General features: G+C 30.3%; 1 protein-coding gene across 1 annotated transcript; it reads left to right on the top strand.

The window, feature by feature from the left end:
* Positions 1-4,404: 4,404 nt before the first annotated feature.
* On the top strand, positions 4,405-4,938 carry LOC140959386 (uncharacterized). The gene has a single exon (XM_073417234.1). It carries the CDS (start codon positions 4,405-4,407, stop codon positions 4,936-4,938), a length of 534 nt encoding a protein of 177 aa, XP_073273335.1.
* The last annotated feature ends 10,028 nt before the right edge of the window (positions 4,939-14,966 follow it).

Genomic DNA, 14,966 nt, shown 5'->3' with positions numbered 1-14,966 from the left:
TTAAATCATCAACCAAAACTATTTCCATGGCTCTGATACCATCTGAGGCTTGGAATACAAATTGAATCTGATTCGTGGCATTGTTTTACCGAATTTTTCCTTAGTGGCAATTTTTATGATATTTATTAATTATAATATATTTTTAATCAATAAAATAATCTTGAAAAATAAAATGTATATCTAGTTNTGTCAATATATTAAAATATATTTTAGTCCTGTATATAATTTATTTATATTTGAATTTTATTAATATAATTATAAATATACCATCTGAGGCTTGGAATACAAATTGAATCTGAAATTGAATCTGATACGTGGCATTGTTTTACCAAATTTTTCCTTAGTGGCTTTCGCACACATGGAGGTTATTGGTTTCCAGCCTATATACCATATTCNAAATATTTGAACTTAAAAGCAATTTAATTTAAATTGAGTAGGTCTCTTGTGAGACGGTCTCACGAATCTTTATCTGTGAGACGGGTCAACCATACCGATGTTCACAATAAAAAGTAATACTCCTAGTATAAAAAAGTAATACATTTTCATGGATGATCCAAATAAGAGATCCGTCTCACAAAATACGATCCGTGAGACCGTCTCACACAAGTTTTTGTCATTTAAATTAGGGTTAATGTTACTATAAAATTGTGTACTTATGCATAAATTATAGGTTTAAGTTACTATAAAATTCATCTTTTGTAACGCATCTCCAAAAGTACTATCAAATCAAATTAAAAAGAGGGTTTCACAATATTAAGTAAGAGTCCCTTATACCAACCTAATTTTGTATGACTTTGTGACATCAACTGATTTTTACGTAAATCTCTGTCAACCAATTCAAATATTCACAATCTCCAATATACAAATTACATATTTAATATAGTTATATCACTGTTATTCAAATAATAATTAAAATTTAACAAAATACTAATAAATTCTGTGTATAAAATGAAGTATAAAAGCACACAACACGTGCTCAAGCTTACTAGTACTAAATTAATACTGGACCACCATTATCCCAAAATAAAAAGCATTGTACTATTACCTTAGATACATCTTTACTATATTATAAAGCTTTAGCATGTTATAGAAATTGTTTTATTCCAACTTTGTTACACCAATGTTGAATTCCATATATATCCCTGAAAATAATTATTGGAAAATAATTATTGCTAACTAACAATTTATGAAAAAAATGACAAAAAAGACATCTTCTTTCAAATTTTACTCTACCAACGGTTGTAACTTTCCACTAATATCAAAATTCCTCAACTTCCATTCCATATAATCTCTCATTTTTTTCTCAATTGCTAATGTTATAGAGTAAGTGCCCAGTGAGCCAACTTGTGGTTTGTGCTTTATTGAGTTTTATGTAAAAACAATATTTACTTTAATAATATTTTATAATTTTATCCAATTATGATATTTATTTTATATGTATATCCCTGCAAGCTCCATAGATAAAGTGTTTGAATATACAATAAGTACCATGAGGTCTGCTTCTCAATGTAAGATCATGAAACTTATTAAAAAGCGTAATGTATATTCTAAATGGTTCATAATCGATTCAGCTGCATAAAATAAAGATAAAGATCGTTCGAGTTTGACACTAACATCTGTGATATAAATACCATGTTTTATTGGTAAGGGCATGAATATAAATACGTGATTATTTTTTATACACTGAACAACTTTCCATCGTACTTTTCAAGTAGTTATCATTTATCGAATAGAATAGTTTGTGATTATGACTATACATCATTAGTCCTTTGACCCGAGACAAAGTAGAAGCTCTATGTACTAGCATGCGACTCCATCTAAGGTCATCAGGTGGCGCGGTTGGTGTAGTTTTGAAATACGTAAGAGTCAATACATTTTAGTCGGGGATTCACCGCTAACTTATCGGTGAAGATAACCTATATGAGCTGATTAGTTAATAGTGTAAGAAATCTCTGGCTAGAGTAAAACATGTGTATTTTGGATAATTGTTTCCTCAGTTTCATATATCATGTCACTATTATTACTCAAAGTTACATTACATCGTTATCGAATTCATTTGCAACTCTCGATATACCAATTGTTGCATATTCGATCATGATATATGGATTGAAGCGACTGTACTGTACGCTAATATAACTTAATGTTATTGCAGATACTATTAGTGATACCTAGGGGATCGTGAGGTCATGCTACTAGACACTCTTACCATGATCTGATGGGTGCAACCAGAATTGAGTTTTGACGTTATTGATCAAAGTGTTGATGAAAAGAATGAAACTAATTAGGGTGAGCTCGAATAACAACAAATGTTGTTCTGAATCACATGAAGTTGTGAACCCAAGGCCTAGCTATATATTTGAACCATTGAGGGTTACATATATATTTGAATTCTGTGTTCCGTTGAGATAGTTGAATTCAAGAAGTTGAATTTCGTAACTGTAGTTTGATGGAGATCAAACAGATTGCTTGTAAAAGAGTTTATAAGTAGATTCCATTATTGAAAGTTAACTTAATTGCTAATTAAGAGAAGAGAGTGGAACTGTCTATGCTTATTTTAGTGAATGAGTTCACAAAATTGGAACTGCCAAAATGGCTAAGTGGAAATTTTCGGCCTTCAAAATTTTTATTTTTCATTTATGAATGAGACATACATTGACGTTGTCTGATCGTCGATCGGATTATAATGATTTCACAATTATTTATTTATAAATTTAGAATATACTAATTAAATAATAAATTAGTAGTAGTGACTATTAAATATAAGATTCTCATGAAATATTCTAGAACAATTTAGAATTAATTTATTAACTGATTAAATAATTAAATAATGATTAGTTAATTATACTATATCATGTATTGTCAAAAATTGATAATATTTAATTAATCATGATATTATCAAAATTTGAAAATACAGCATAAGATCATGACTCATCCATGGATTAAATGATAGGATTGAAGAATCATAATACAATTTTAACTAGTAGAATTTCTAGTTAGATCACAAAACGTAGTAGAGTTTTGACTAATAAATATATAAGTAAGAATACTATTAGGATTTTAACTTAAGAGTATTCAAAAGATTCTAATTCTAGAGTCCTAGTACGATTCTAAGTCAATCCATAAAATCTATAAATATAACATTGAATATCATATTTTAGATGCTATAATTTTCTTCTCCCTCACTTAAAAAAAATGGCCAATCCCTTTCTTGGAAGCCCACGACCGTGACTCCACATACCGCCGCATGATTTTGAATTCCGTCGACCTAATCTCAACGCAAATTTCATGTTGATTTCTAGTGCAATCTACACGATGAACATAGTCTCTGTTCGTGAATATGATTGAGGAGATTGAAGAAAGTTCACAGGGATTTACAAGAAGAGCTATTACCGCCTAAACACCGAGATAGTTGGAGCCGATGTTAAATATGCGAAGGTAAATTAAACTAAATCATACGACGACCAAAAACATTTTGAATGTCAAAACAGAAATATTAAAACTTCCGTTATGTTTTGAGTACGAGAAAACGGCATACCAATAACTAATGCTAGAAAATTTAATTTTATTCATTCGTTTAATTTTTCTAAAAACGACAATATTCATGTATTTATACTACACACATAGTGTGTGCTTGAATACTAGTATATCATTAAAATTTATCTCCAAATAATGTAGAAAGATGAATAAAACGGCTCATTCTATATTACAAATTATCAATAAATATATTTATTTATTGGAAGTTTATTAGTACGTAAGAAATTGCCGTGATCATATACCGAGAATATTAAATATTATGGATAAAAGAAAATCCAGTAAATCTATCATGCATGCGAGGTCATATTTGTTGTATACATGAATTAATATAATATTAGAGAAATCATTAATGATCCAATTTAATATTATGTAATTATTAGCCATTAAAATTTCCAATTTACTAGTTGGCAAAAACTTGTGTGAGACGGTTAAAAAAGTATTATTTTTTATGCTAAGAGTATTACTTTTTATTGTGAATATCGGTAGGGTTGACCCGTCTCACAGATAAAGATTCGTGAGACTGTCTCACAAGAGACTTACGTTTATTAGTTATTATCATAATTAGTTGATCTTGTGTAAATTATCAATTGTTTTCCATGCAATTTTGTATATTTATCCAACAGCTGTGGATGGAAAAGATGAGCAATTAGTAGTGATTCTTGAAAACATACAAAATCATGCTCATATCTAATAGTCAACTTCTTTATAAATGTCAATAATATGCCAAAAAAAAAAGCTCTGGAAATATTCAAATAATCCACAACTAAATCAACCTATTCCATTCACCACCTACCATGCACTCTATATATAAACACATCAATGTCACAACAAAACACCACACAACCAAAAAACAAGAAACCAAAGAATATAATGGAGTTTTCATTCCACAAAACCATCTTCCTCTTAGCGTTGATACTCGTCATCGATGGGTCTTTCTTCGGTAAACCAGTAGATGCTACTGCACTTGAAGACGTATGTCGTAAGACATTCGACCAGCATTTCTGTTTAACCAATTTCGGGTGGAAGTCGAGCACGAAAACGGCTCCCATCCCAGATCTAGCAAATTTAGCCATCGTGAATGTGATAGATAACATGAACATGACTCGACTTATGATCAATTTCCTCTTGTATTTCACAACTGATCCTCAACTCCACAACGTAGAAACCGAGTGCCAGAATTTTTATGTTCCTGCTTTGTCTTCCATGGTATCATCAGCATCCTATAATCTGAATCATGGGCAATATCGCCAACTCGGTCAGCAGGCTACGCAAGCGTTTAACGCTGCCGATCAATGTCAGAAAGCTTATGCTACTCTCTTCAAGATGGCCCCTTTCGAGACATATATTTATAATTTGAAACGTCTATCTAATATTCTTGAGGTTATTGCTGATGACTTTTTATAAGTTCCGGGGGGAAAGAAGTTTGACAAGGTGTTTCCAACATTGTAATAAACTCAAACATAATTGAATAACCAAAATAAAAATGTTGAAAAGTTATCATACATATGTTGCCTTTTATTTTAGATAATGCATTAAAAAATATTTTGATACGCGAACAATTGGTTAATTGACATATGAAATATTGTAAATGACTTAATTGGTACATGATCCAACTAAAAAATAAATTTTAACCTTAACTTAAATTGTTTTTGAGTCCAATAATAATAATTATTATAAATAAGTATCATACTTTTGTATTAAAATATTAAATTATTAATTAATACAAATATATCTTGATAAATTATATACTCGAATATAAAATATTTTAGACAAATTTATAAATATATATAATAATATTATAGTTATATGTTAATAAATTAAACTTCAATAAATAAATCATATATACCTCTAAAATATATTTTTATATATTGATAAAAACATAATAAAACAAATATATGTTGTTGGAGCCCAGACGTGTTGATGTCAAGCAACCCTAATCACAATTTTATTTATTTTTTTAAATCTGGTACTGATTTTTTAAGAAATCAAAAAAAAAATTTTTAAACAAAAAAATCTCTTGAAAAAGTTTACACTTGGTGTCAGGAAAACTGATACGGCGACATGTGAATATCTTTCATTATCTTGATTTGTGTGATTCCAACAACCAAAAGTTTATTCACTTTGTTTGGGAATTTTTAATAAGCTTAGTGGTTTTTTCGAGTTAAACTTTAATTTAAATATAAATAATTATATTTATTTTATTATATTTGTATCAATATATTAAAATATATTCTAGTCGTGTATATAATTTATTTATATTTGAATTTTACTAATATAATTATAATACTACAATATAGATAGAGAAAAAAATTCATTTTATTATATATTTATACTTTTTAAATGTTTTATAATTGAATAGATAGTTTATTAGTTAACAATTTTATATGATATTTATTAATTATAATATATTTAATCAATAAAATAATCTTGAAAAATAAAATGTGTATCTAGTTGAATTTAATAAAAAAATATTTGGACTTGAAAGCAATTTAAATTAGGGTTAAAATTGATTTTTTAGGTAGATCATATACCATTTAAGTCATTTACATAGTTAATATACCAATTTTTCAGTAAACCAATAATTCGTGTGCCAAAATACTTTTTAATATTTCGATAATTGACTTTAAAAAGATTTATTTGTAGAGTTTTTAGAAATGATTAGGTGAATCCATTATTTTAACAACAAATGTTATTACTTCCAATATGTGACGATCATGAAATTATGATGATCTAAATTCACGCAAAAAGGGAAACATGGAGAAAGTTATCTTGAGAGAATATCTCGTACTATATATTAAATTTGAGGAGATCTTCGATCGGGTTACTGTTTATGATAATCCGACATTGTACTAAGGTCTTGTGAACGATTGTCGACAATCGGAGTTCAATTTGAATCAAGGTAGGTTTTTTAGTCTTCCCGACCTCCAAATGCTCTGGGCCACAAGTCCAAACTTTCAAGAAATTTGCCTCTTCTACTCCTTCCTCTGGATATCGAGAGGTATTTCGTTTTGGGAAGAAGAAGGTCTAGTGTGAACATTGCAGGAAGAATAACTCGTCTGATAAATACCGAAGAGCCACACAAGCTTGTTTAAGGTATGGAGAGATTGGCCACACGAAGAAGGATTGTCTGACTAGAGAAGAGTTTGTGACTGGTTCTGGTTTGCAAGCTTTCGTTCAGTAGAGGATGATTGGATCGGTTTGAGATAAAATCGTTGAGCTATAATATTGAACATCGATGAATTAAATTGAGTTTGTTTTTCAAACCAAGCGGAAGACACTCAAAATAATCCTTCGTAGAAACTGACTAAATATTTTGTAAAGTATTTAAAATATATGCAAGTTGAATGAGTAAAAATATTTTGGTTGAAATATTTTATCAAACATTTGGTATGCAATATTTTGATATTTGAAGAACACATAAAATGCTTCAACGATGCATCTTTAAAACAATGGAAATGATAAGTAAATGCAATAAATAAATAGATACGAATTTTTTAATGGATGTTCGGAGATTAATAACTCCTACGTCACCCCTTATTCCTCTTGGGAATGATCCACTAGAAGACTTTGATTTATAAAACACCTTATATAAAGCCATTGCAACTTAGGACTTATCTCTTGACAGACGAGTCATCTTTTGCGGTTGGCCAAAAGTAGGAACAAAATTGTTCCTTGTTAATTGAATTAGTTCTCGGAGAGCGCTTTCTTTCATCTGAATTCCAAGAAATCTCGACGAAGCAGAGCGGTTGGAATATCAAATGTTTCTGTCCATTTCAAGTTTGGCAGCTGCTTTGATCTTTCCAGTTTGAATTAGTGAATCGAATGTTGTGACCATTCGAAATTGAACCCATTGATCAAACATTTCCAATTTCTTATGAACGATCTTATTGACTCATTCGCTGGTTAGAACAATGGCAGTATGAACAGAGTTGGTCTTTGGTGGATCCTCGATCAGCATTTTCTTCCCCTTGTCTGTCGAGTGAAGGAGAGGGATTCTTGAGAAGGATGATGTGATTTTTGGTTCAGCAATCTGGATCCCTTTGAGTTTTGTTGCTGTGATTGCAGGGATCGGTGGAGGAACCAATGGTGCCAGAAAGATACTTAATCATTTTGATTTTTGTAGTTTTGGGTTTTTCTGACCGTTTCTTCTTGAAAACTTGAGAAACCGGTACATCATCTCTTGATTCATCATCAGAGCTGGATTCAAAAACCATATTTCTATTAGTACCTTTGGGAGTCGATTCAGTCTTCTTTTGCTTCACAAATTCAACCCGAGTCTTTGTTTTGATAGAGACAATCTCCTCATTGTCTTATCTTTTCCAACGCATACTGAATCGCTTCATTCCAATAACAGAGCTGAGAGATATGGCCAAAATACCGCAATTGCTCACACTCAACTGATTGCTGTTTTCGTGTAATCAGTTTGGTCATTTAGCTATCAGTTTGACCTAGATAACATTCGATTTTGTCCAACTGACGTGAGATACGACTTGTTCCAAATTGAGTTTTTGATCAGTCAAGTTGACGGATTGTCATTTGAATCATCCAGCTGAGAGATATCATTAAAACATAGAAGCTCGCCAAAATTCAGTTTGGCTAAATTCAGTTTCAGTTTCCTTCTTATGTTAATAACTTCACACTTGAGTAAATATATTAGAAACACATAAAAAGTTTTTTTAACATCAAAATCAAGATTGCGAACATGAAATGTTCCAACAGAGGACTCAGGAACCATCGATTGGGGGATCTAATCTTCGACCTCATGCCCATGGTCAAGTGTTTGCGCACGATCAGGAACAAGTTGAGGCTGAGAATGAACGGGTTATCACATGTACATTTCTTTTATGTGGTATACCTGCATGTGTTCTAATTGATACTGGCGCATCCCATTCTTTTATATCTGCATGATTCGTTAAGCTTCACCAGTTACCTTATGTATCCCTATACGTCCTATTATCTGTGTCTACCCCGATGGGTCACGTTGTTCTTGCGTAACGTCTAGTGCCAGGATGTTCACTAGAGTTTGAAGGAAAATTCTTCTTAGCTGATAAGATTGATTTGAGATTCAAGTATTATCGGTTGAGAGTATGTGACAAGGATATTCTAAGACTTTGTTTCACATTAAGTATGAACATTACAAGTTCTTAGTGATGTCGTTTGATCCACATTTAATATATTTTTTAATTAATATGATTCAATATGTTCGCTAAATAGGTCGATTTTGGTTTGATCATGTAAACCCTGTACTCGATTGGATAGATAATCCCCATTATTCGGCCCACTATCCATTAAAATACCCAGACCCGCACCAAATATGGTGGTTTGGGTCGACATGGACTCATTGCATGTCATTATAAAGTCTTCAAATCATAAAGAAATATGAAGAAAACGAAAATCTCCATTCTACTTTACAAACCACGAACAACTATATTGCAATAAATATTAAATACGTAGGAAATTCTAAGTTAACTAGACTGAATATTGTGGTCATATTTACTGGACAGAGAAAATTTAATAAATCTATCTTGCATGCATGGTGAACCAATTGACAAGCTATATACATTATTACAAACTAGCGAACAATGCACACACGATACATGTGTAAAATAATTACTATTACGTATATGAATCATGATCATTAATAGATCAAATTGATTAATAAAATTTTGTTATAGTTTTTAATTATTATTTGGATAAGGATAATGTTATTTTGTTAAATATGTGATTGTGTAGAGATAATAATAATAATAATATGCGAATTTTTAAAATTTTAAAGTGGATTAGATATTGTAGTTATGAGTAAGTTATATGAAAAACATTATTTATCTAAATGAATATGGTATTTTCGTAAAAAAAACCAGCCTCACAAAATCGGACCACTAAATCTAAATGCCTCAAAGTATATATGTGAATAAATACTAATATAAATTCATCCCCATCCCAAAAACATATTTTGAGTATATGGTTCATAATCACGTGAATTATGAACTCAAATCAATATTTTATGTATAGAATATGGAATAGTCTAAAAATATTCAAATGTTCCACAACAAAATCAACCTAGCTATTCTATTCACTTCCGACTACTCTAAGTCTCTATATATACTTCAACATCACGTCAATCTTAAGCACCATCCTAAAACAACAAAGGCCAATATTCAAATAATGGTGGTCTATATTTCAAAAAAACGATCTTTGTTTTTGCGCTAATAATGATCATCAATGGATATTTCTTCTGCAAAACAGTAGATGCTGCTCTACTCGACAACGTATGTCGTCTGGCATTCGACCCGCATTTCTGTTTAACCAACTTCGGGTGGAAGTCGAGCACGAAAACTGCTCCCATCCCCGTGCTCGCCAATTTAGCTCTGGAGGAGGTGATCGAGAACATTAATATAACCGAAAACATCATCCAGTCCTTCTGAAGAATGATATTGAACACCACAACATTTTACTCGACTGCAATAATTTGTATGCTCTGGCATTGTCTTCCTTACTAGCATCAGGGTACTACAATTTCGATCATGTGCTGAAGCTAGCACTCAAGCAGTAGGCTATGCAAGCGTTTAACGTTGTGGATCACTGTCAGAATGCGTACGCTGCTGACTTCTTGATGGCTCCTTTCGAGACACATGTCTTTAACCTGAAACGTCTGTCTGATATTCTTGGGATCGTTGTTTATTTCTTAAAGCCCTAGATGAGGTTTTCTGGCATTAATTGTAATTGTAATTGTAATTGTAAGAAACTCAACTCAAATATAAAATAAACAATATTTTGTATTATTATTATTATTATAGCTTTATCTTAATATTAATTAATAAATACATCGATCTTTTTAATCAAGTGATTAAAGTAAATGGTTTTATAAAGTACTGTAAAAATTCTATAAATTAATACTCGATAAATTAATATTATATCTAAAATAATTTTTTCTCGATCCCGACTTGGGCAATGTACTAAAATAATATCATTGATAAAATAGTAAGATAATAATTTCCGGAACACTATTATATAAACATATGGACCTACATATATAACAACTACGAATTAGTAAAATAAGAATTATTTATTTGTTTCTTAAAATTTAAATCTAGTAAGATTTCATTTCTAACTTTTCATGTTGCATTAATTCCAAAAGTACTCGTACTCACATTATATTAGTGCTATAAACGAATCGAGTCGGTTCGTGAACTTTTTGATCCGGCTTGATAATTATTTTATACGCATTCGAACTCAAGCCGAACTCGAAAATGTTCGAACTTTTTTCAGAGCCGAACTCGAGCTAAAATTATTTTGTTCGATAATTTGCGAGTCGCTCATACGTGAGCCTTAATTTTTTATTATTATATAATTATATATTAAATATATATACATTTCGAATAGCTTGCTAATAGATTCTAAGATTTCGAGCCGAACTTGAACTTCCTTAGTCAAACTCGAGCCAAAAAATTAAAAATTTCGAGTTTCGAATCGAACTCGAATATAGTTAATTCGAGCCTTAAATTTTTACTAATATTTTTATCGATTCGTTTACACCCTTACGTTATACGATTAATGTTGTTTGATTAATCAATAAAACAAATATTATTTAATTAATTATTAAAAACAAGGAATATAACTAAAGTATTTTTATAAATATATATGTACAATGAAATTAATTTTTTATATTAATTCAAGGAATATAATAAATACATTAATGAAACACAATGATTTTTTTATATATATAATCAAATCTATGTTTTACATGATCGAAAAAGTATTCTTTAAAATAATAAATTATAAATTTATCAATTAATTCATATCTTTATGGAATACGGAATATTTTGTAGAGATTTTACTGTAAATTTGATTGGTTTTGTTTTTTTTTTAAAAAAATGCCAATCCTTTGAAATCATGTATATTATATACATTGATTCATAAGTAGCCATGTGAAAGGATGTCCCTCCGAGCTTCAATTATGTTCTCAAATCTAATATTCTCAATTTAAATTCAGAGAATATTAAAATATGGGATATTAATATAGTAAAAACGAGATCGATCATTATTCCAAAAGGTTAAAAAAAAATACGCACACAAAAGATTATAGGATATATGAGTTAAGATATTACAAAATTAATATAATATTGAAGGTTTTTTTTATCGATTTAAATTGTTTCCAACGAGTTGATTCGATCACCTTATATAGACAATGAGAAGACAATCTCAAATTCAAAACAAAAATCCTATAGATTAAGATATTTTTTTATTACATAATATGCCAATATTTCATAAAATAAATGGTTATATTTTGTCTAATTTGGTTCCTAACTAAAAGTAGGATTTCTTGTTTTTTTTAGAGAGAAATTTAAGTAGGATTTTGATCCTAACCAAAGTAAGATGTTCTCCGAGATTAATGCAAGACTCTGCGATTTGGATATATGAATAATATCCATCTTTATGTTGGATTACATGAATATGAATTATACAATGAATCTGGATAAATTTTACATGAAAATACACACATTCACAAACCATTAATCTATATAAAGGTTTCTCTCCCTATCAAAACTATTATCCCAAACAAAATGGCTAACACCTTCACACACAAACTCATGTCTTGCTCACTAATAGTACTCCTCATTCTTGCATTTGATTCCTTCTCCACAGGCCATGGTTTTTCAGCACTACAAAGTGTGTGCGATCAAACCAAAAACCATCCCCTTTGCTTGAATGTTTTAGGGTCTGATACGCGCAGCGAAACCGCAGGGCTCGCTCAGCTTTGCACAGATAGCAATCGACATGGCCGAATATGAGGCAATAGGTACCAAAGTGAAGATCCATGGACTTCTTATGGAAGCAAAAGATCCCAAGTCAATAACCCTCTATGGAAATTGCGAAAATATGTATCTTGATGCTTTGTCTGCTCTAGGAGCCGCACCCGATTATCTTGCACAACGTCGATACGGTGATCTTCGGGCTCAGGGAGTTTTGGTACGTTATAATGTCGATCGTTGTGGGTCGTCACTTATAGTTGTTAAGCCTCAATTCGCCAAAGAAATTCGGGAAGTCGGGATTCTTGGTGATGCCATATCGATTATATCTCAAGATTTGTCTCATTGATCTAGGGACATTTGATTAATCGAGTCATGTTATTGTCATTAGAAATGAATGGTTCGTATTTTAGTTAAGATTTTGCATTTTAAACATTCATTTATAAATTTCCCCTTATACCCATTGATTGTGATGAACAGGTATATATAACATGTTTCCTGGTTGGAAATCCAAAGCGTGCTTCAAGAAAAATGATTTTTCGCAGCACGTCATCAACAGCGTGCATTAAAAGCACACTGCGAATATTACTTTTAACAGCGTGCACCCATATGTGTGCTGTTAATATTGTTGCACTTGCTCTCTTCTTCAACGGACCTGGAAGCACGTTAGTGCAAGAAGGGATCAAAATCTGTCTCACAAATAAATCTGACAATCTCTCATGAACTTAGAGCTTAAATTTTAAAATTTTATTTTCACTAATTTTTCGTATTGAAATTTTTTTAAAAAATTATTTATGGATTTTACATTAAATTTTAAAAATAAGGTGTAAAACGACACCCAAAAAAGAAGAGAATAAAAAAATTGAAATTAAGGTTTTTAAGTTAAATTCTAGTAGTGACGGATCTTCGTGACCCTTGAAAACGCATGGCAGCAAAATATCCAAGTCAATAGCCCCACGGGCGGAGCCACATTACTTTAGCCGGGGTGGTCCTAATTTTTTTTAAAAAAAAATTTATGTAAATTTTTATATAATTTTGGATAAATTTTATATTAACCCGAGTAATCAATTTAAAATATTAAAGGATTTTAGAATTTAAAATTCTAGCTCGGGTAGAATCGGATTCCTAGCCCTCTACGGAAATTGCAAAAATATGTATCTTGATGCTTTGGGTGCTCTACGAATTGCACCCGATTACCTTGCACTTAGTCGTTATGTTGATCTTCGGGCCGTCACTTATGGTTGTTAAGCCCCGTTGATTCTTTTACTTGAATCTCATTCATCATTTCATTTCTATTTATTATTATTTTTTTAATAATCATCGATCATTTCTTGACTCATTACAATATTAATCAACACAATTTTAATGTTTCTAATTCGAACCTCATTGTAAATTTGTAATTGTTTCACCGACTTTAAATATTTTCCAATGTAGTTGGATAAATAAATGACTTAACTTTCGACCAATACCTCCACACTATGATGTCCTTTCAAGATAGCAAATACATCAAATAGGAGAGTTGGGTTGGCAATTTCTCAATCCGTTCAAATGATGGACCATCTTACTGGCCATTTTATAATTCTAATCATAAATAAAGATGACAATGGTCGAGTCTAAATCATGCCCTGTATTAAACTCGTCTCGGAGTGACGAGTTTAGACCCGATCAAGCGGGTCTTGAAATTCGATGGACCCGTCCCGTCACTAAATTTATATAGAAAAATAAAAATATAAGTATACATTTACATGTACATATATATTATTAAGAATATGTTGTGGTGTAATAATTGTCTCAGCGTTGTAGAGGAATCGATACGTGGTAGTTGAGCGGCAAACGATTGATCTTACAATTGATATCATAGTCAAAATCAGAGGTGCGATATTTAACTCTATTTGGTAGAGCAATGAAAACGTAGTCTTTGAGCGATTTTAAGATTTAAAATATTATAATTGCACAATTATCATCAGCTATAATTTATATTGTTTTTATTTATTGAATAATGCATATCTTAATCCATAATTTTAGCTTATAATATTTTAGGATTGAAATAATTTTATTTTATAATGATGTGTTTAAAATAAAAATATATAATTAAATTTTTTATATTATTATGAGTTGAATATGAATTAACAGATTTAACTTGTGATTATATTTTGTTTATAAATATTATTAATATAAAGTTGGAAAGAAATTTTAATTATTTATTTATTTTTAAAAGTTTTTTTTTATTATATAATGACTAAAATTTTAAAAAAATTATTTAATTTTTAGCGGGTCCAACCCATTTTATATCGTTATAAATAAATAAAAAGATGATTACACAATTATTCTATAAACACTTTTTAATTCTCCTTTAACCCTTTTTTGTTCTAAAAAGATTAAAAAAAACATATTTTAATTGTTCTTTAAAAATTATATTGAAGAATACTTTTTTAAAATATTTGTAAAGAACGTTTGATAAAAATCTTATCCAAACAAATATTTTAAGTGTTTTTTACTTATAAAACACTAATTTTTTTTTTAAAATACTTGTCAAAACAAAACCAAAAACTTGATCATTCAGAAGCTTCGTTAATCGGGGATGGAGAGAATTCGAGAACCAAAGCTAGAGGTAATTTCAGAATAAGAAATCGAGACGCTCGAAGAAGAATTGAGGGAGGACTTTCTTGAACAGCAAACAAC

This window comes from Primulina huaijiensis, chromosome 15 (genome assembly GCF_012295235.1).
Source record: "Primulina huaijiensis isolate GDHJ02 chromosome 15, ASM1229523v2, whole genome shotgun sequence".
In the NCBI taxonomy this organism is placed as follows: Eukaryota; Viridiplantae; Streptophyta; class Magnoliopsida; order Lamiales; family Gesneriaceae; genus Primulina; species Primulina huaijiensis.
The sequence above is the reverse complement of the archived record's forward strand: the minus strand, read 5'-3'. Positions and strand labels throughout refer to the sequence as shown.

Excerpts from the sequence above, each read along its gene's own strand:
- LOC140959386 (XM_073417234.1), top strand. The coding sequence starts at position 4,405 with ATGGAGTTTTCATTCCACAAAACCATCTTCCTCTTAGCGTTGATACTC.